The sequence below is a fragment of the Meriones unguiculatus genome, chromosome 6 (genome assembly GCF_030254825.1).
Source record: "Meriones unguiculatus strain TT.TT164.6M chromosome 6, Bangor_MerUng_6.1, whole genome shotgun sequence".
NCBI lineage: Eukaryota > Metazoa > Chordata > Mammalia > Rodentia > Muridae > Meriones > Meriones unguiculatus.
Window position 1 is genome coordinate 54,185,651 of NC_083354.1, and position 23,414 is coordinate 54,209,064.

At 43.5% G+C, this 23,414-nt stretch overlaps 1 protein-coding gene across 19 annotated transcripts in view; it reads right to left on the reverse strand.

The window, feature by feature from the left end:
• Positions 1-1,002: 1,002 nt before the first annotated feature.
• Tfdp2 (transcription factor Dp-2) overlaps positions 1,003-23,414 on the reverse strand; it is a 125,249-nt gene continuing 102,837 nt past the window's right edge. For 18 of the 19 annotated variants that reach the window (XM_060385474.1, XM_060385483.1, XM_060385479.1 and 15 more), the window contains 4 exons: positions 18,567-18,718; positions 14,318-14,484; positions 7,124-7,229; positions 1,003-6,920 (listed from right to left, as the gene is read on the reverse strand). In XM_060385474.1, the coding sequence (XP_060241457.1) occupies positions 6,737-6,920; positions 7,124-7,229; positions 14,318-14,484; positions 18,567-18,718 (609 nt within the window). In that variant the 3' untranslated portion in view covers positions 1,003-6,736. Of the gene's footprint in view, positions 6,921-7,123; positions 7,230-7,644; positions 13,764-14,317; positions 14,485-18,566; positions 18,719-23,414 lie in introns of those variants that run through there. The other variant, XM_060385478.1, reaches the window with a different exon arrangement.

Consider the following 23,414-nt stretch of genomic DNA (forward strand, 5'->3'; position numbering starts at 1 on the left):
TGGGCTCTGCAGGCAGGTCTCCTGCCCGTTGGCAGCATGTCCAAGGGCTTTGGGTGGCCAGCAGTCAACTCTGCCTCGGCATAAAGTGGCTGCCACAGATGAAAGAGATGCACCAGCCTGGGCTGTTTCTGTGGGGGCCCATAGGGAACGAGGATGGGCCCTTCTCCCTCACTTGGTCAAATCAACTTCACGAGCTGGGCACAAACTGGCCTGCACTCGTGGGATTACAGGATCATGCTGTCCTTTAAAGAAAAAAACTTAAAAATCGCTTGTCTGTGTGCACTGCATGCATGCCTGCTACTTGCAGAGGCCAGAAGCATGCCAGATCCCCTAGGAATGGAGTTAGATGGGAGTAGCTGCCACGTGGGTGCTGGCAATCAGACCTGAGTCCTCTGAAAGAGCAGCCTGTGCCTAGCCCAAATCATCTCTCCAGCCCCACTGAGTCCTTGCTGGCAGGCTGTGATCCTTCAACTGCCTCCCCTCCTGCCGGTGTGCAGCTTGCTGGGACACAAGTCTCCTAACCATCCCCTCCCCGGAAAGGTGGGTCTTGAACTGAAGAAATGCTGAGGTGGTCCCTGAGGCCAAATGATGTACACGGGGCTTGGAGACACCAGTATCCACTGTTGTCTAATGCCGACGGGAGGAGGGAAGATGAGGACATCGCTCCCAGGATTTTAATGGTTTACTGTTGTTTATGCCGCCTTCAAAGAAGCCTTTGAACTTAGAACCCTTCCCAGGTACTGGACACTGCGGGGCCATCCACCCTGGGGAGACCCTGTGCAGGGGACTGGCGGCTGGGTGGCCTGCTGACGCTGTTCCCAGGGGCCTCAGCTAGTCGGCCCCACGGAGAGCTTTGATGTTGGAGTGGCCCTTCAGAGACCAGAACCGGGGCGAAGGGCCGTGGTACCCTCGCTGGCTGAACGAGGGGCTCAGTCCTAAACAGCTGGAGGCCGAGACCCTCACAGTCTCCGCCCCAGCATCCATTAATGATGACAACCGACATTATTTTAAATTATTTATTTTTCCTGTATCTCAAATCACAGAATAGTATAATACAATTCTTCTCAAGCTTAACATACTCATTTCAGATGTCTTCTTCTTTTACAGCACGGACAAAGGTGTGTAGATTGATGAAAATATCACTCAGAGCTTATTACAACTAATGCTTGCTAGGCGCAGCCTGAGCTTCTGCCTGGAGTGGTTGCAGGGAGTGCAGACTCCCTGTCCACTCGGTGGTGGTCCCTGAGCCGCCGCTAGTGGGACGCTGCTTAAGACTTGTCGGTTAACTACTGGAAGGCATTTCAGATAACACAAATTATACAGAAATAGCTCTTCTATAAAAAATCCCATACAAAAATAATAGTATTTATGCAAAGTCTCAGATCCTACAAAATAATATATTAGCCTGTGTACTTCACTCTAGGAAGGAAACTAAGAGGCAAGTGAGATGCGGTTTGCACTTCGCTCACCTCATTGAAACTACGCCATGTGTGACCCCAGTGTACGTACGCTTCATGCAGAAAAAGAGCAAAGTAACACTTTTCTGGAGACAGCAGCTAGCAGCACGGGAGCAAAGCGTCTCCAAGTGGAAGGCGAGCCATCTGGTGATGAAGGGCAGCAACCTCCTCCCTCTGCCCAAGGTATAGTGTGCCACGGGAAACGGGGCACCTGGCCCTTCACGGCACTGATGGGGGTCCCCAGAACTCGGGCCTCCTGAGCAGCCAGGGCAGGTGGAAGTCTGGTCCCACTGCTCAGGGTGCTGGGAAAACCAGAATAGCAACGTGTAGAGAAGCCACTTTCACAGAGAAGCGGCTGGATCACTGAAGATACTTCAGAATGAGAGAGAGATCTGAGGAGTCTTAGCACGAAAAAACTAGCACAGCTTTTGTGTTCAGATGGTGTCTGAGGTGGAGCAGCTGAGTCTGAAGTAAAGCATGGCAAGGGGATGGCTTCTGAAATCCAAATGATTTGGTTGGGAACAGGCCATTATGGCCGAGATGGCAACGCTACCTCTCACAACCTACTGACGTTCAGAACGAGCGAGCCCTTGCCTGGGGAGTTTCTTGTGACTGTAACCATTTACACTGGGATCCTGAGAGGCCCCATGATTACATGACTTGATGGGGCTTGGGAGGAGAGATCTCTGGGGCTCCTCAGATTTTTGGCACCTGTTGGCAAGACTGGAACTGTGTGGATGGAGTATGGAGGCTGCTTTCCAGCAGGCAATGATGGCTGGAGGGAAGCTGGCACCTGCTACAGAGGCTAAGGGTTGCTGGGCCACAAGGCCCTGCGCACTTCCCATCTCTGAGGGAGTGGGTCCCAAGAGATGTTCTCTCCCCTCCTGAGAGCCTGGGAGAGAAGACGCAAGCCTGACTCTCCACTGTGGCTACAATGACTTCTGAGGCAGCTTTCTAAGCAGGGAGGACCAAGGTCCACGCTGCTAGCATGAAAATGGGCCAAAGCACTACAGGGTTTTCTACATAAATCGCATGATCCAAGAGCTTGTCTTATCTGAAAGAACTGGACAGAACAGACAGTGTAAGTGAGCTCCCCTCTCGACCCCATGAGAGACGGACATCTACTAGGACAGTGTTTGGACCTGTCAGGGACTTCCAGGACACAGACATGACATGCTGAACTTTTCTGTCCTAATTTTTTTTTCCCTTAGCATATTTCAAACAAAGATGTATGTGGGAAAACTGGATCCTACAAAGGTATTTTGCTAATATGTAAGGGGCTACTTCCTGAGGCTTGTTATAATTTATAGACCTTTTAGCAATTAAAAAAAAATTGAAGAACCTTCCCATTAGACTGCCCCTTGTGAGTCAGTGTTTGGCTCAAGTTTAGGTGAACAAAACATAGGCGAACTGGATCGGAGCTGGAAGGCACATTTCTGAGGATTGTTTGGGTGAGGGGCTGCAGGCTCCTGCCACGTGTGGTGGACTTCAGAAACTATGTATTAATGAGCACTAGTGCTTGGAGCCATTGCCTGAGGTGTGTAGACACGGGGAGCCCTGGGAAGCTGCATTTCACCAGAGCCAGTCCGTATCAGCATGAAGGCCACCTTCCCTGCGTTCAGTTTACAAACTAGATCTTCAGGCATTAGCAACTTACAGAATACATGTGAATCCTCCATCTCAGACCACTGGCCTGCAGTGGAGGTTCAGCTCAAGGAAATGAGGCCGACTGAGAACTTTATGAGCTTGCTGCAGCCTTCACCTGGCTTATAGGAGCTCAAGCTAAGGTTTGGCATTTTACTCCCCCCAAACAAAGACTGCCCCACACTCATCACTAAAGGGGCAAATTTTCAAGGCCTTCTGACAAAGATTTATTGAGTAAGGACAACCCACTTTGTTTGGGAAGTGAGCTTATAAAACTGGGCAGATTGCTCACTCTGGGCGTGGCCACACCACAGCAGAGGCCATGCCTGTCATTTGCGTATTCTGTCTGTTCAGACTGTCTCAGGGCATAAATCACACTGTTGTTGGAACAGCGTCACTTCCTCTAACTTGAGATACCGGTTCAGATGTAGAAAGAGTAGAGTTAGGAATCCATGTGGGGACACAGCAGGCCATTTCCCCGTCTGGATCACCTGATAGGGTACTTTCTTTGTGAGGACAGATCCGGGAACTCGCTTCATGCTGCTACTGCTCCAAATGTAAATTTTTGCTAACAGGAGGAATTATCTTCATTCACCCGGTAAAACAACAAAAATGACAGATTTTTTCTCCCCACCACTTCTTGTTTTTTTTTCTTTTTTTGAGACTGTTTCTCTGTGTAGCCTTGGCTGTCCTGGGCTCACTTTGTATACCAGGCTGGCCTCAAACTCAAGAGCTCTGCCTGCCTCTGCCTCCCTAAATGCTGGGATTACAGGTGTGCACCACCACGCCCAGCTCCCACCACTTCTTTAAAAGAATCGAGTAAGATGCAAACTCATGGCCACCAGCCTGTTTTCTGGGTTCTGTTTAGAGGAAGGAGAGAGGGTTGAGTCCCTTCCTTCCTAGGTAAGGCACAATAAACGCAAACACTGACAGATGAGGGAGGCTAAGCACTGAGGGCCAAGCACCAGGCAGCCTGCTGGAGCTGTTCTTCACATGGAGTGTGCAGGCCAGAGGCAGCTGCAGGAGTGACCAGGGCAGTGACACCCGACCGACAGGGGTGCTACACAGGTATAACAAACTGACCCCCAGGAGGGAAAGCCTCTTGAACGCCTCACTAAGCAGCGTGACCGGCACCCCTGGGGCAGGTAATGGCTGTGTGCAAGGCCCTGGGTCCCCTTCCCGCAGAGAAACGCAGATGCCAGGAGCACAATTTACCTTTGTGCCCTCCCATCTTGATCCCTGCATTGAATTATGATTCAGTGTTGTTGGACCCAGAACAATGTTTAGGGGAGATAAAGACCTGAGTTCATCTTTCTCAATGTCTCAATTCAGGACCCTTCCTTGCCTCACCCCCCTTTTTAAGGAGGAGGGAGCATGATCTCCTCATGTAGCTCTGGCTGGCTTCAAGGCCCTCGGGACCCTTTGGTCTTTAAGTATTACAACTACATATTTTCACTTCTGGTGCAGTCTAGTTTTGAGGTGTCCTCAGTACATCATAGAGGAACAGGCCCACTCTTGAGAGCCTGACACAGTGGTATCGAGGATGTCCCGAGGTGGGGTGCACAGAAACTGGGTCTTTGGTTGGCTCCCCCAACCCAAGGCAGAGTCTTGAACTCACTATGTAGCTGGGGCTGACTTTTATGACCTAACCTTCCTGCCTCCGTTTCCCAAATGCGGGGGTTACAGGCATACAACGTGCCCAGTATGACTGCCTATTTAAAGCCCAAGCTTTGTCAACGTACAGCACACGGCAGCAGGGATGCAAAGGGAAACAGTTCCTTGAGAACTCTTGTAAGGATTCTGCAGTCTGGTAAAAGGAATGGGTGTAAGGCATGCAATTTGCCTTAAGTTCTGACAAATCTTAGGTCGTTCAGGATTTTGCAGACTGAAAACGCATCTGTGGCCCTTGACTTCTCCAAGTCTTGCTGGTTTCCCGTAAGTAAAAAGACAGACGTGGTAGTGCTGACAGGGGCAGCCTCTGCTGCATTCTGCATCGCTTTGCTCTGACAGCCTGAGATTTGCTCCAGAACTCACGCCAACACAAAACTCTTTGACTCCTGCCAGGACCTTTACGCCCCTTGAACACTCTGGGATTGCACTGACAGAATGAGTTTCCTCTCAACGAGACCTAAGCCATAGCTGCACACTCCTGTTTATCGTGTTGATGGCCTCAGTAACATACTGAACCCAGCCACAGCCTTTACCTCCAGCTCTTGGTGGTCAAGCTTGAGAAAGGCCCCATGGATAGAGCCTGTACTTCCCCATAGGACTGAAAAGAGCATCAATTTGAACTGAACTTGTTGAAGGACCCACAGACACCAGATACACAGGCTAAGTACAAACACCTGGGACTTCAGCTGGTCTCGGAATGGATTCTTCTACCATTCTTTGCTCCCTTTCAAGGCCTTAATGTGTGAGCAAGTTGGATTTGGCAGTGGATGTCTCACACGCCCCTCCTTGGAGGAGCAGAGATCACAGACATACTGCAGTATTCTCAGGGCGTCTTTGGCTTTGAACTCGCACATGATCTACCACACTAGCACAAATGCAGTCAACTGGAGTGTTGAAGGTTTCAACAAAACACTAAATATTGCGTTAGTTTGAAATGCAATTTACCCAGAAATCAATCTAATAAGGTCATTTTGATAATTAAAATATGAACAAGGTAACATGTACAGGAGAACAATGATGTCCATATTCTTGAAATAAAGACAAAAGTAGTGACATTTGGTTCATTTTCACAAATTGCACATGGGTAAAATCATACAGCACTGCAGACAAGTACAGACAAGCAATTTGGTCAAAGGAATTTGCTTCTTTGTTTCACTGTAAATTAAAAAGCTGTATGAACTGCATAGCTTTGATTAAAACCATAAGCACAGTTTCCTTCTTAGTAAAACTCCAAATTTAGGATGCTGGCGAAAGGCAGTGCTGGCAAAGGTTTAATGCACATGGAAATGCTATTCTATTTGGCTTCCAGAAGTAGCCCTAGTCACGCCTATGCACCAATGCATCGACAGGTGGTCACTTCCGTTTACCATCAATTATTCTAAATGTCACCGAGGTACTTACAAGACAGCGCTTGCTCCCTTCTAGAGGCTAAGGCAGCACCTCAGCTAGACTTCAACTAGCTCAGCGTTCCCGTGCTCCTCAGGCACAAGGATCGCGATCTACATCCCTCGCGCTACACCCACCGGGACTTTCCAGGTTACTTTTGCCTATAGATAGACCGACAGACCAGCGAGGGAGAAAACGATCACCGCTGCAAACTGTTCCCTGCAGCAATTTCAAGTCTAAACGCTCACACATCATGGGGTCTTTAAACCCTACCCCCCTGAACACAAATAAACTTCGTTCACGGCTGTTCTTCATGGATCATCCCCCTCTAGCTCTTCAGAAAGCATGCTTTGTTCGCGATGTGCCCTACCGCTCTGCTGTTCAGTTTTCATTCACACTATGTTAACTTTCATTTCAATCATCTCAGCCTTCACGTGATTTGCTTCTTGTGTTTCTCTAGTTTTCACTAAACACAAATGCAAACAAAGGCAAAGACTGAAGCAATCATTTCAAAACACAAGAGCTCACACTAAAGACACACATGAGCGTCAAATATAAAACACAAGTTTTCTCCTTCTTTATTCTGGGGAGGAGGAATCCTCCTCCTCATCTTCCTCGTCTTCCTCGTTGAATGAACAGGGGGTCTCTCCGCGGGACTCTGAGCAGTGAGAGGCCGCACTGCTGGACTGGTGACTGTTTGGGGCAAGCAACTGTCCAGCTGCTAAGGCCACTTCAGCATCCAAACACAACCCTTGGTTTACACTAGCAAGTAAGTTAAAAACATACAGGTTCATTAATGCACTGTAGACATTTCTGATCTTTTTGCACAAGACAAACAGGAAGGAGGTGCCCTGGGGAGGTCTGCTATGAACCTGGTCCGCCCACTGTGGCAGCAACACAGCGCTGGCTCTCCACAGGAAGGGGGGGGGTTGGCTTGCTCTTCTCACCTTGAGAAAAATACATACCTTGACTGGGGCACGGTGGCACCAGTGGTCAGGTCTAAATTTGAAACCGATTGGGTAGAGTTCAAAAGTAGTCCCTGATTTAACCAAGAAGGTCCTGTAGAGATATCTGCAAGAGAAAACAGAACAACAACCACCAAATATACAGAGAATGTGGGCTCTGGAGTCTGTGGCTGTTCTGCTGCGGTCTGAAGCAAGCATGGATTACATGTCTTAGTGAGAGCCAGACAATTCTAATTCTCCTGCCCTGTGACGAACTTTGGAGTTCTTCATCTTTCTTGGGGGGGCGGAGGTAGGGATGGAACACAAATAAATTCTTGAACAAGAATGGAAAAAAAAAATAGGAAGGCAGACTTCAGGGAGAAAGAATTCAGAGTAAAACCATCCTTTTTCTCCAATACTCTTCTTTCAAGACATTTCCTTAAAGCACATGCACGTGTGAAGGACTAAGTGGGGGTGTGTGCTTATAAAAGCCCATAGAGAGGTGCTGGAGCCCCCGAGCCAGAGCTGTGACCTGCCCAACAGGAGGAACTGCAGGCAGTATGTAGTCCTAATGGCTGGGTCGTCTCTCTAGCCTTCTTTACGTAAGACCTGACAGGGTAGCTTTCTGGGTACAGCGGTCGGAGTGTGGACTATCTTGGACATTTGTTGTCTGTACCACGAAACACCAGGACTGTGATGTGAACATAGTCCAGGATTGGGATGACGTGAAAAATCAGAAATATTTTGGGAAAGAAAAACGTACAGCTTATGGATCAGGGAGATGAACACCCTCGTTACCACCCCCCAGCCTCTCACTTTGTGTGATTATAGGTGTGTGTGCACACGCATGCAGATGTGTCTGAGACAAGGTCTCTCACTGAGACTTAGGCTAGGCAGCAGGCCAGCGAGCTCCAGGGAGCCTACCCTCCTCCTCCTCCCAGGGCTGGAGAGTACCGTACATCATCACACATTACCAGCTGAACTGGCCTCCTCGCCTGAGGTCCTGTCTTTTTAAGTGTATGCAGGTGAACTCAATACCACTGTTCATCAATGATCTATGCTTTGTCCTAACTAGTTCTGTTTTTTTTTTTTTTCCTGGTGTCATTTGCTTTATAATTCCAAACAGTCCTTGTTTTAAAAGGCCATGCTTTTGGCACACACCTGTAATCCCAGCAATCCGGGAGGCAGGGCAGGCAGATCTCTCTGAGTTTGAGGCCAGCCTGGTCTACAAAGCAAGACCAGGACAGCCAAAGCTACAAAACAAAACAAAACAAACAAAAAACAACCCAAAAACCAAAAAGCCCATGCTTTTAATGAAATTTCTATAATGTGTTCATTTTTAAATTTACGTGTATAAGTGTTTTTTTTAATTTTTGGTTTTTCCCTCACAATTTATCCATTATATATCCTGATTGAAGCTCCCTCCCTCAACTCCCCCAGTGTACGAGTGTTTTGCTTGCATGTGTATCTGTCAGGTTTCATGCCTGGTACCCACTGAGGCCAAAAGAAGGCATTAGAGTCCCTGGAACTCAAGTTACGCTATATGGGTGGTAGGACCTGAACCTGGGTCCTCTGGAATGGCACTGCACATTCTGGAGTCAGGGTTTCTCTGTGTAGCCTTGGCTGTCCTGGACTTTGTACACCAGGCCGGCCCCGAACTCACAGAGATCCGCCTGCCTTTTCCTCCCCAAGTGCTGGGATTTTGGGCAGGCACCACTGCACCCAGCTAGCACGGCACACCTTAACACTGGGCCCTGTCTCCAGGTCTGCGATCACAGTTTTAATAAAGGGGAGACAGATAGAGGTACTTCAGATCACAGGGAACCAGATGGGCGCGTCCTGCCCATCTCCTTTTTCCTTCCATATGTCGTGCTTCTCCCATAAACAGCTCAGTTCTTAACTGTGCTGTTACTTGTGTGGTCCTCCCTAGACAGAATGTTAGAGAAAACTGGACCTGAATGTCTAGGGACCTCAGAATTGCTGAATGACTGCACAAAGTCTCTTTCAACAATGGCTTTTATGGACAGTGAAAGCTTTAGAAGCACAGCCCTAAAAAAAAGATCTCGAATTGCAGGGCATGGTGGCACACGCCTTTAATCCCAGCAAGTTTTTGGTGGAGGCAGGCATAGCTCTAAGTTTGAGGCCAGCCTGGTCGACAGAGCTAGTTCCAAGACAGCCAGGGAGACACAGAGAAACCCTGTCTCAAAAAAGACAAAAGAAAAGAAAAAGAATCTTATAAGGCAAAGCCCAATACATACTCAGAAAATATACTTTGCTCAAATAAGCTTTTATTGTACTTTTAATTTACACTTATTTATTTTATTATTTTCACTTCTGTGTATGTGTGTGGCTGTGCCCATGCCACATACATGAGTGTGGAAATCAGAGGACAACTTTAAGCGGCTGGTTTTTTCCTTCCCACATGTAGGTACTGGGGAGCAAACTCAGGTCATCAGGCTTGACAGCAAACATTCTACCCACCAAACCACTTTGCCAGCCCCTGAGCTCTCGTGTGTGTGGTATCTGTATGAGCGCGGGTCAGTGGGCTTTTGGCAGTTGGTTGTCACCCTCTGGCTTGGTGGGGGCTGGGTCTCGTTTCTGTTGCTATGCTGCATACTCCCAGGCTAGTTGTTCTGCAGCTGGCTAGCTCTCGGGTCTTTGTTTCCTCATCTCCCTGCGGGAGTTCTGAGATAAAAGACACATACACCACATACGGCATTCTGTGTGAGTTTCGAGAATGAAACTCGGGTTTGCGCGGCTAGTGCTCGTCTCCACTGAGCCATCTACTCATCTCCTGTTTTGTACTATTTTTGTAATCACTGTGCTAAAAACACGAAGCCATGTGTATAAAGGTTAGAATTCTGTCTAGCCAATTGAGTGATGCCTCCATGGAGGAATGAGGAACCTAAAAGATTATATTGGTTTTAAACTGGCCTTGTGAGCCTTTTTCTTTACGGGCTAAGGCAGCTGCCGAAAAAAAAAAAAAAGGCCTTCAATTCTAAGAAGAATAGCAGACTGTGAATGCATTTAATAAGAAGTCTGAACAAGAAGATGAAATTAAAGCTGGAATCCTGTGCTGACTATGAATTAGTATATAGAACTGTGGAAACCTTCTGCTGGGTCATAGCTATTCAGTTGTGAACATTACAGATCGATTTAGAAAGCCCATGTTTCTTTCACATTATTCCAGGCTCTGCACAGTGGTTCTCACACTCCTGTCGAGAGCCATTCCCTCCCTCCGTTTCCATACTAATGCCACATGTCCCTTTGAACTGACAAGAAAATCTGTAGCCCACTCTGCAGATGAGGTCATGAGGCGAGCAAACCACAGAGCCTGCTAATCACCCTGAGCCTTTCCACTGGGAATCAGTGAAAATAGTTCTGTGATTTATTGAGTGAGCCCGTTCATTCAGACACTGCTGAATGAAATGACTTCCAGTCCGACGAGGCTACTAATGAAAGAGCAAGATCTGTGCCAGAGAACATGGAGCAAAGGGAACAGGGACCGGTGCAAAACTGGGACAGATGAACTGAGGTGCAAGAGGGCCCAGCGGTCACACATGCAGAAGGGAGATGGTACCGACTTACTACACATGAGACACAACAGAAATCTCGGCCAACAAACCTGTGACTGAGCAGATAAAACCAACTACCATTTACTGACATTCGGCTTTATACACCTTACAACTAGTATGAAAACGGTTAGAGAGATGTACAGTGGTGTCCACCTCTGCAGGCCCAGACAAGGGGGTCACTTGAGCCCAGGAGTTTAACTATAGCCTAGACAAGTGACAGCCCATCTTGGAAAGAATAGCAACAACAACCCAAACAAGCGATGTGAAATTCTAGATGAAATCTAAGCCAAAAAACCTCAAATGTTCACATAAACATTGCAGAATATATAATATTGTCCGAATTAGGAAAACTACACTATTTCCAAATTTGTAGAAAACAAATGAATTATAGAGCCCATAAATTTCTTTTTAATAACTATACCTAGTATACTCTTTCAATTAATAAGAAAAAGGAAATTATGTCTTGTTCTTAAAATATATATATTGCCAATAAATATATTAGAAGATGCAACATTCTAAATCAGTAGAAAAATTAAATAAAATTCACTGTGAATTACTACTTCATATCCAGAGTGTGAAATTAGAAAGATGGACAGGGATGAAAGTAACTTGATGGTGGAGTATATATTTATCATGAACAAACCCATGTATTCATTCACTATTAACAAAAATTAAGATGGGGAAGGTATTGAGAAGGATGTGAAAAAAAAAATCAGAAGCCTCATACATTACTTAGCAGGATTGTAAAACGGTATAGTCATTTTAAAAACCATTTGGCCTTTCATAAAAAATCCAACAGTTCTACTCCAACAAAACTGAAATAATGTTTATAAAAACAAAATACTTACAAAACAATGCTTAAAAGTAGCATCATTCAAAACAACCCAAAAGTCTAAACAACCTATATTCATACTAAATAATGAATGAATGAAAATGTGGTACATCCATAAAATGGAATATTTTCCAATAAAAAGCAATGGGTATAAGTTGAACCTCCCTAATCCAAAAATTCCAAATCTGAAATATTCTAAAATCTAAAATTTTCTAAGCACCGACATAATGCCAAAAGTATGAAATTCCATACTTCATGTCTAAATACAGGCATGTTAAAATTCCCTATAAAGAAATGGGGTACAATTGTATATGATTCATAAAGACATTTTATGTTTAGGTTTGGTTTCCATGTCTCAAATAACTTTATTAGGTAAATTTAAAAATGTCAAGATACAAACAACAATACAAAACAAAAAAACAAAAACAAAAACAAAAACAAAACAAAAGACGAACAGAACACCCAGATCTGAACCACTTCTGATCCTAAGCAGATGCTCACCTAATACAAAGGTATGAAATAGCCTGGGTGACCGAGTAAATGAAGCAAACTACGCAAAGTGGAAGAAGCCACTACAAAGGCCACATGATGTTCAATTCCATCTATATGCAATCAATGTCTATTACTGGCAAATCTATAGTGACAAGACAAAACAACAACAACAACAAAACCAGATTTGACTGCCAGTTGCTGGGGGGTGGGGCGGGGCAATTGGATGTGGGGTGCTAATGGCATGGGTTTCTTTTCATGGTTATAAAAAGGTCCAGGAGCTGGACATAGAGGTACATACAAACCTTTAATCTCAGTACTGGGAAGCAGAGGTGGGTGGATCTGTGAGTTCGAGACCAAGCTGGTCTCTATTGTTAGTTCGAGGCCAGCCAGAGTTACACAGAGATTTCATCTCAAAACAATTAAATAAATAGAAAGAAAAAAAGAAAGAGAAAAAGGTGTCCAGCAATTAAACAGTGGTGATGGTTGAATACTTTTGTGAACATGGAAAGGAGCACTGAATTACATACTTTTACAAATGGGTGTTTATGGGGCTGGAGAGACGACTCAGGGTTTACAAATATTGGTCGTTCTTCCAGAACACACATGGTGGTTCACAATTGTCTGTAACTCCAGTCCTGAGTGATTCTGACACTCTGTTCTGGCTTCCTTGGGCAGGAGATACACATGTAGTACACACATACATGTAGACAAAATACCCATCCGCATATGATTTTTAAAAAGTAGATGTTTCATTTTATGAGAATTAATTCTTAATTCAAAAGCTGACTGGGAAAGCAGAATACTTTAATTTTTTCAAAGAAATGTATAGCTAGTAAAATCAAACTGAAAAATCTTGGCATCATCTGAGGAAGCTAAAGACCCACCCAATGCAAATGCAGCAATTTCAATCTGTATGTTTGCACACAGCAGTAGGACACAATCACAGAACGTTCAAAGTAGCACTGTAATCTTAATATCAACTGGAAAAATCAAAACCAACACCCTAAAAGTTCATCACCACTAAGATAATCTATTCATGCAACAAAATGTAATGTAGGAGTAAAATGGTATACATTTCAGCTACATTAATCCCACAAAAGAATCTGAGAGACATTAAAATCAAATCACTAAAGAAAACGCCACTCCAGGGAAATGGCAAAACTCCTGTCTGTAATCCTTCCATTAGGGAAACTGAGACGCCTGGACTACAAAGTGAGTTCCAGGATAGCCTGGGCTACAGTGAGACAACCAGAAAGATGTAATTTTATTTATAAATGTCAGAAAACAGCTTGTCATACTTGTTTTTGCCTCAAAAAATAAAAAATAAAAAAGCAAATGTAGCTGGGCATAGTGGCACATGCCTGTAACCCCAGCACTCTGGGAGGCAGAGACAGGTGGATCTCTGAGTTCGAGGCCAGCCTGGTCTACAGAGTGAGTCCAGGACAGTCAAGGCTACACAGAGAAACCTTGTCTCAAAAAAACAAAGTAAAACAGAAAACCAAACAAACAAAAAAGCAAATGAATAATAAATAAATTTTAAGCCAGAGTGTGATATACAGCTATAATCCTTGGGAACCTGAGGTGAAAGTCAAGACTAGAGACTAAAGTAAGCTAAAACAGCAAAGCCTTGTCTGCAAGAAGAAACCCAAGGAGCACGTTACATGTAGGTGCGCAGAATGGTGCAGACGGGATGGTGGACTTGCAACGACTTGAACAAGAGCGCGGTGTCGCTGCCCTGATGGACTCTTTTCTCTCTGCAACTCTAAGCCCAAAATAAACTTGTATAAGTTGCCTTGGTCATGGTGTTTTGTTTTGTTTTTGTTTTTGTTTTTTTTTTTTCAGCAACAGACATTGAAGAACTGTCTGCTCTCTTAATTCAGTTCTGCTTAATAGATAAATACAGTATAGAGTGAAGTGAGTTATGTATTTTTGTTTCTGTTTTGACAAACTATTCTAAGCCCTCTTAGGAGAGAATTACAAACAAAAACAAAAGCCAAACTTCCACCAACCTTCTCACTAAAATCTTTACACGACTACTTAAACTCTCAGAATTACAGAGGAAAAACATCACTGTAGACCTAAACTTAGTGTTAAGTTGGCCAATTTTTTTTCTGTACTACATACTGTACAGACATAAATTTATAATCCTCTAAAAATCATTCATTTTGGGGGAAAAAAGGTCACAAACTTATTGAATAAAGTACTAAAGAATGCCACTTGATGAAGCTAGAAGACTCTAAACTGCAGCACTCTGTGAGAGGGTTTAACAAGTGAGTTTGACATTCAATCAGGGGTGTATTAGTGAAGCCAGCATACCTGTGATATAGCCTTCTAAAGCTTTCGGAACCAGTGATTTTGCGATTTTCAGGTCCTCTAGAGAGCATTTGCCTGACTCTAGACCAAAGGACATTCCCATCCGTTTCAGTACCTCTATGTCATCGTGGATCTCAAAGGTGTTATCAAAATTAAAAAGGTACTCAAACCTGCAAAATAAAGCACAGAAAGAAGGGGCAAGTGAGATAGCTCAGACACCAAGCCTGATAACTTAAGTCCAATTCCCTAGATCTCATGTGTACACACACACACACACACACACACACACACACACGTCACCCCGAAATACATAAATTCAATTATCTTGTTTTTAAGAAATAGAGCAGGAATGGGGGTTTTGGTGCTACAGAGAATCTCTAAAAGGTTTTATATCCTGTGCTTTGTTTAATTTACTTATTGTCGTGCTAGGGAGGCACCTAAGACCTTGAGAATGCTTGACAAAAGCATTCTGAGCTATACCCCAGGCTTTTCTGCACTTTAAAGAATGGAACAAGGGCTTATGCTCAGCCAACAACAGAGGGCTTGGTCTTTCCCAGGAAAAGCGCTTGCGGCCTTTCCGGGCTGGTAGCCAGAAGTTTACACACTTCAGCTCCAGTGATGTCACAGACAGGAGAAAGAGATTCTTTCCTAAACCCAGCACTTTCCAAGATTGTCTACAGTTTGCCATAGAAAAAGGCCTTTCTAACTTGGTATGGTCTGTAGCAGACTGGCGGATTAACCTTGAGGAAATTCATTTTCCTGAGTCAAGGCGACCTACAGCATCCTCTGTCAATCATAAAGACCTCTCCTCTGTTTCGAGAGGAGCTGTGCTACACTGCAGTTTGATCTCGAATTCCTGGACTCAAGGGAACCTTTTAGGTAGGTGGGACTTCGGGTACTTGAACTAAACACACTTGACTTAAATGGAAGACACTTAAAAATAGATTTAGTTATGGAGTTTATATACAAAAGCACTCTGACTTCATGAACACAGATGGTTGTGAGCCACTCTGTGGGAATTGAACTCGGGGATCTCTGGAAGAGCAGCCAGTGCTCTTAACTGCTGAGCCATCTCTGCAGACCCAAATGGAAAGACAATTTTAACAAACCAAACCCAGCCAAATCCTGTCTTGTGGAGCTAAAGAATAAAATATCTTAAGCAATTGTCATAGACCTGAGAATGGTGGTTCGTGCCTCTAATACCATCACTTGGAAGCTAAGGCTGGATGATGCCTGTGAATTCATTCATTCATTCATTTTTGGTTTTTCAAGACAGAGTTTCTCTGTGTAGCCCTGGCTGTCCTGGACTCACTTTGTAGACCAAGCTGGCCTCAAACTCACAGCAATCCACCTGCCTCTGCCTCCCTGAGTGCTGGGATTACAGGCATGCACCACATTGCACAGTTGATTCCTGTGAGTTTAAAGCTATCTCAGGTTTCAAAAGTTCTAACACAACCAAGTCTACATTGTGAGAATCTGTCACAAACAAAAACAAACAACAAAAAAGTACCACATATAGAGTACATAGCACCTATCAGAGTGTTCCCGAAGAGCAGTCAGTTTAGACGTCTAGCTGTACAGCACAACAATCAAGAAGCAAAGATGGGGTTAGCAAGATGTGGCCCAAGCTTGATCCTTAGGAAATAATCTGTGGAAGGACAGAGCTGACTCCCTGTGGGCCAGGCCTTGAGGCCTCATTTACAGGGCCTAGTTCTGTAGAGACAGAACTGTTTTAGTGCAGGCTCTGATTAGTGGGTTTTACCTTGTTATGGAATTCTCTAGTGAAATCATGTGAGGTTGAGACTTACATGACATCTTACACCAGGGCAAACTTACAACTCCAAGCAAGATGCCGAAGTACACCAGTCTGAATAAAGTACATTAACAAGCTTAAAAGTAAAGTAAAATGGGTCCTTGCCAGAGGGATGAGTTCAGGCATCCCTTACACGCAGGTGGCTTTGTAAACTTAATTTCGCTGTGGGAAAGCCTCCTGGCTAATTAAGGGGAAGATTGCCTCACCAAAGTAACTGACAGACAAGATTACTGACCTACCTCAAAAGACAAGCGTGCACAAGCTGCTCTATGAAGGGATGCCAGCAAGGCATGAGTCAGTGACCACCCAAGGCATAGAACCAAACTAGATCTCAGCCTGGGTGAACACTGTCCAAAATCTGTTACGGTAAATGGTTTCCAATTTTCTTGAAACTCTCTCTTTTTAAATAATTTATTATTAATGATCATTATGCTTATTTTTAAAGATGGGTCTCTTTTACGCAGTTCTCCTGGCTGGCCAATGCTGGCCAGTGATCCTTTCCTCAGCTCCAGCGAACTGGGCTAGCGGGTTGTGTGCTATTTGCTCAGCCACTGAAGCCCTTTCGGCTAAGAAGAGAATTTTACAGTCCCTCATGAAAGAAGAGACTACCTTTAGAGAGTAATTACAATTGACGCGTCACAGTGTGACATTCGTAGTTCACCTCTGAAGCTGTGAACCATTTGAAGACTTCTTGGTGTTACGATGTTAACAGTCCTCTTAGACACAGATTTCTGTGGAGAGTTCTTATTGAGTATATATGAGTAATTATTCTGACATGTAACATTTTCCTGGGCTAGCTATTGTATGAGTTTATCTACAGCTTTTATAAACTGGCAAAAGAAACACCTGACTTTAACTTTTTTGTTTTTTATTTCTTACCCATCATTTTAGTGTGTGTATGCCATGGAACATGTGTGGAGGTCAGTGAACAATTTTTGGAGTTGGCTGTCTCCTCCCACCATGTGGGTTTTGAGATTAGACTCAGGTTTGGCAACAAGCACCTTTATCTACTGAGCCATCTTGCTGGCCTTAATTTTTATTTTTATGGAGGAAAAAATGAGATCTCAAAGAGGCTGAGGAATTTAGAGAATGTAAACTGCTGATCCCTAAGAACAGCAGCTAGAACTTATAAAATGCTGCAATGATCAGGCTGCTTAGAAGCGTTCGTTCTCTCGCTCATCCTCACAAGGCTGGGAAGTAGGAGTGCTGGAAGCCTCCAAGTGTTCCTGTGTAAACAGAGCTCTACGGAGCAGGCAGGCGGAGGAGCTCCAGTCCACAGCTGGAGCCTGTCTCGCCCTCTGTGCACCGATAGCTTCCTCAAGAAGGAAGGGCAACACACAAACGATGTTCCACTTTGAAAATTGCTACTTTTACTTGGTAAAGTGAATGGTGTCAAATATTTAGATCGTTACAAATATTTTTAAAAGATTTACTAACTCAGGTGTTCACGTGTGTGGAGGCCAGATGAGGGCATTGGGTGTCCTCCTCTTTCAGTCTCCAACTTGCTTTTCTGAGACAGGTTCTCTCAGTGAACCTGAGGCTTGCTGTGTGGGCGAGGCTGCTTGGCCAGCAATCCCCAGCACACCTGTCTCTTTTGTCACTCCCTTCCACAACCCTGCCCCACAGCTCAGGTTACAGGCAAGTAGGTACACCTGGCCTTTATATGGGTTCGGGGGATCCAAACTCAGGACCAGCGTGTCCAGCAAACTCTGGTCACTGTGTTGTCTCCCCGATCTTACACGAAGACTTTACTGTTCACTTAGTGATTAATAAACGAAAGCAGTGGGTGTGATAGAACACTTTTTAATCTCAGCGTGTGTGAGGTGGTGGAAGGAAGATGAAGTCAATGAGACCCCTTCTTTATTTTTTGTTTTGTTTTCTAAGACGGTTTCTCTACGTAGCCCTGGCTGTCACGGAACTCACAGAGCTCTGCCTGACAAGTGCTGGCATTCAAGTGTGTGTCACCACTGCTGGGTGAGACCCCTTAAATATAAAATAAAGCAAAACAAAACAAACAAACAAAAAGCAAGTAGCAAAGAGAAGCTTACATAAGTACAATAGAATAAAATGAAACAATTGCCACACACTGGTCTGATATATTCTCACCATAAGTCACCAGTGACTCACCAATGAACTGACGTCCCCCCCAGGCCCTGAGTGATGGTCTATCTTACTGCAGTTACCACACAGGGTCACACATGACAGACTGGACCCAGGTACCACCATCTGTATGTCACAGGCATGCCATGGGGAAAGGGACTATGAAGAATAAGTGACACAGTGCACTCCGGCTGAAAACAGCACACGCCTGAGGACGCATTTCACAAACCCCACGGAAGGCAGTCTTGAAGGGCTGCAGATAGTGGAGTGTACTATCTTTACTGGGGAGAATGTTGACAGAATGCCAGCCCTGTGCCCCGCCCCTGGGTCCCCACTCACTTGTCACTGGAGATGCTGCAATCTATGACTGTTTTTCTGCTTGTATTAATGATTATAAATGGCAGCTGAATGGTGGAATTCAGAGCTGGAGGGCCCTGGTTTTGTTGTTCATTTTGTCGATTTCTCTGTACCAGGTTTTTAAAAGCAATTTGCTGTAATGTTCAATAAACAAAAGGTGGTCATTTGATATGAAAAAATGGCTTGGAATTTAAATGAATTAATATAATACATTTTAAATATCTATTTCAAAGTTAGAGTATTTAAACAGGTAGCCCATCTGTACTAGTGAATTTTAAAAGGGTTAAACATGATAAAAAATTAAAATGATTAAGTTCAATAAACACATTTCAAGGGTAAAACACAATACTTTTTTTTTTTCAAGACAGGGTTTTTCTGTGTAACAGCTCTGGCTTACTTGGAACTCGCTGTGTAGACCAGCAGGCTGGCCTCAAACTCACAGAGATCCACTTGCCTCTGCCTCCCAAGTGCTGGGATTAAAGGCATGAGCCACCAGGCCAGCAAAACACATACATTTCAATAATGTCTCACTAAGGTAAATATTGTGGCCTCTGGTTTCCATCTTCTAGAGAAACAGGTTCTCAGAACTATGGTAGAGCAGAAAGGCAACAGTTCTCTTCAAAGTGATCCCACGTGAGCATTGACTCACTCCCTCTCACACAGTATCCTGAGCTTAGGATAAAATACATCTCATTTTTATACCTAGCCCAGAAATATACACAATTTCTTTACACTAGAGAATTCTTTCTCAAGATGACATTTGGGACACAAAATGTCACAAAAGACAACAGACGGATGGAAGCAGCATTGTTCTAGTTGGCTGTAAGACAGTAGGTTCCCAGCCCTTGCCAACTTGCCTTGCCCAAAATTCCTGCCACAATGGCTTCTAAGGTTTGCATAGCTCAGAGTACGTTTGGAATCTAGTCCAACCTTCCCCAACCTGATTATTTTCCTGAGTAGAAAACTGAGGCTTAGTATAAAGTATAAAACATACTGAACTTTATCACTGTTCATTATAATTATTACTCAAAAGATAAAGAAACTGACTTTATTATTAATTAGGTAAGACAGCCTAATTAGAAAAAAAAAAAATCAGGCTGCCTCTCTTTCAAAACTCCCAAACTCAACTTACTTAAAAAAGAAATCTTAGTAATATATGTTCAGAATTGTTTCTTTTCAGGCTTGAGGCCTTAACTAAAGTTTGATTTACAAAGTTATCTTAAAATGAGTACTATCTTCCTAGAAAATAAACATTGTCTCTTAAAATTCATTATTCAGAAGGAACACCAATTTATTCCAGTATTAACTATCTAATCGCCAGTATCAACCACTATCAAAACTACCACTATCATATGATGATCAAACTTAAGTTACTGCTCTTTGTAATTTCTGTTCCTAAAAAACAAGAGTAGATTATAGTCATTGCTCAATTCATTTACATACAGAGAAAAATGTCCTGAAATTAGAAGTGAAAAAAAGAATGAGGTGGTCAAACACACCCTCTAACTTCTCTTCCCTTCTTCTAGAACATAGCTTTAATTGACTGACCACCTGACTTACAGACGTCCAGGCGGATCTTCAACTCCTGATCCCTGTGCCTCTCCCTCCCGAGTCCTGGGAGGACAGACCTGCCATCGTTCTGTGAAAATACAACTTCTTCCATTGTGGGCTGAGATTCCAGATGAGGTTATGTAAATGAATGTGTGAGTTACAAATAAAACTGGCAACTGTAAAAGGTTTCTGAATCATAATGACAAAAATGAATTCAAATTCTACCACAGCATGAACCTGTGGTGTTTCGGACAGCGCTCGCCTGTGTGTGTAATTTTACTGAAGCATGGGGTCACAACAGGAACATGCACTGTTTAGGCCTCACAGCGTGCAGCAATGCCGGAAGCACCAACAATGGCCTGAAACACCAGTTAAGACGACTGTGTAAGAACTGCAATGCTTTCACTCAACTCAACTTTTGTAGAAAATATAATCGGTTGTGGAAAACAAAGACTATCATCTCTCGGCAGGTAAACATAAAATGTTTATTTTTAGATTAAATTGGGTTAGAACGCTTGATTTTAAAAACTGCTGCTTAAGCCGGACATGGCGGTGCACAGCTTAAATCCCAGAACTTGGGAGGCAGAGACAGGCAGAGTTCTGTGAATTTGTGGCCAGCCTGCTCTACATAAGTTAAGTTCCAGGACAGCCACAGGCTATATAGAGAAAACATGTCCCCAAAAGATAACAACAAAATTTCTTGAGATTAAGAAATCATTAAATTAATTTTGACTTGAGATTAGAGAAGAATTAAACAAATTTTGTACTATCCTAAACCTATTTCTACCATCTTGTATGACATACTTACACAAAGTGACATTCTCTGAAAATTATAAAATCAAAATGACAATCACTTTGAAAGACGTTGATGACACTTTCTGACCTGCAGTATCAAATATTTTTGGCCAAACTTTAACTCTTAAAAAATTAAATTTATTATTATCTTTGTATGAGAAGGTCATAAAGGCAACTTTGGGAATGTGGTTCTCTCCTTCTGCCTTATGTGGCGTTCGGGGACTGAATTCAGATTTACATTCAAAGTGTCTTTACCTACTAGCCATCATGCTGGCCTCAAATATGTAAAAACAAAGAGCAACATTCATCTGCAAGCAAATTTGCCTTGTCTTTACTAAACAGTAAAATTACTTTCTAACAAGAATTACTCTGAAATAAATTTCTTTATGGTTTACTATCAACAAGTGTTTGATTTGTATACCTATGTACCCATGTCATATTCAGATTCCTCAGACTAGAATGGGCACTAAGGGCAAAGACCTGAACTAGACCACATTACCGTGGGAGCTGTTCAGACACTACCCAACTGTGTGGCCCTCATGCTGTCCCTAGGAGAGCCTCATCTCTGATGAAACATAAACAGTGATAAGGAAGAACCCTTATATACTTAGAACTCACTGTTTAATAGCATCAAAACTGTTCTGGGTGATGAAAGCACTTGAAACATACTGTTATTGCAGTCTTGTCTTTGCAGTGCTGGAGAGTGAAGCAAAGGCCTCTGGGCAAGAACCCTATCACTGAGTTACATTCCTAACCTAATATTGTTATTTTAATAGTAAAAATAAAATTACCCCCACGTACTGTGCACTGACTTCCTTATTTGCTGCCCTTTTATTGACTCCCTTTGGCTTTTTGTTCTTTTCAGACTCAATTTCATTTGTTCCAGAGGTTGAACAGCTTTAAATGTGTTCCTTAGTGAAAAGGTTTAAAGGCAGGAAAGGATGATTATGCACATAAAAAGAATGAGTTATCTATAGGTATAATGTAGTCAAGTTACTTATCTCAACTGTCAACCTGATGAGACTCACCTGGACTTCTGGACATGCCTCTGTGGGACTGTCTGGATAATATTAAGTGAGGTCATGTTCTAGTTACTTTCTGTTGCTGTGATAAAATACTCTGACCAAAGACAACTTGGCGAAGGAAAGGGTTTCTTTCCTTACTATCACAGGTGAACTCAACAGGAACTCTGAAGCAGAAACTTGTTGGCTTGCTTACAGGCCCATATTTAGCTTTCTGATACAGCCCCAGACCCCTGGCCCAGGGAATGATGGCATCCACGGTGGCCTGGCCTCTCCTACATTAGTTAACAATCAAGATAACCCTAACAGACACACCATCTGATCTGGGCGATCCTCCAACGGAGACTCCTTTCTCAGAAGACTCTAGGCAGTGGTAAGTTGATAATTAACCCTGACTAGGGTATGTGAGAAAAGTAACTAACACACAGAGATAAAGGGAGGTGGTGGTGTGGAGGTAGTAGTTAATCTGTGTCGTGACAACAATGAGTTGTGACATACTAAGAAAAATCAAACTAGCTTAGCCATAACAATGTACAGGGACAACCCGAATAATTTATTTTCTATGACTACTTTGTAAATCTCATTTGATAAAAGGAAGAAAAATGAAACATTAAGAGGAGTTGAGCTGTATGTCTACAGAAAGCTTGCAGTTACTGTTTTTAATAATAATTTGAGTTTCATTTATAGTCTAGAGCTACCTAATGCTACAAATGCTGCCACGCTGCCTCAGGTTAAGATCTTCTATAAATGTTTGGCTTGAGAGAAAGTAGAAGAAAAAAGTTAGGATTTACAAATTGTTGACATGTTTCTGGTATAAACAGGGAAAATAAATACCCAGCTCTATTCTTTGTGCTAAGCACTTAAAACATTTTGAAAACCCTGTTTTATTCTATTTTATTACTGATTCAGACAGGGTCTCATGGCCTTGAACCTTCTATGTAAATGAATATGACTGTGAACTTCTGATTTTCCTGCTTCTAGTTTCCAGATGCTGGGATTATAGGAATGTACTACTAAACCTGGTTTATGATATGCTGGGGATAGAACCGAGAGCTTTGTGTATGGCAAAAGCTAAGCAAGCACTCTATTAATTATAACCCAGCCTGACAGTCCCATTTTTGAGGGTATTTCCATCCAGCACCACTCAGAGAAAATTACAGCCATGTTCTTAAAAGTGATATCCCTTGCAGATGTCCACTGGCTGCACTGCATACTTTTCTACCCTGATGATCCTTGGGACTACAGCCATTTTCCTCCCAATTAGATAACCCTTGCCCTATCAGGAATGGTTTTAGGCCACTCCTCATTGAGAATCCACCCTCTCTGTGACTGATACTCTTCTTGCAAGAAGTGTTTTCAGGGATGGTGGCATCAACAAGATGGAACTTGGGACAAAAAGGTGATTATGGCCCTACATGATTAGACAGGACTACCTGTCCTCTGTGAACAGGCTGGAGATGCC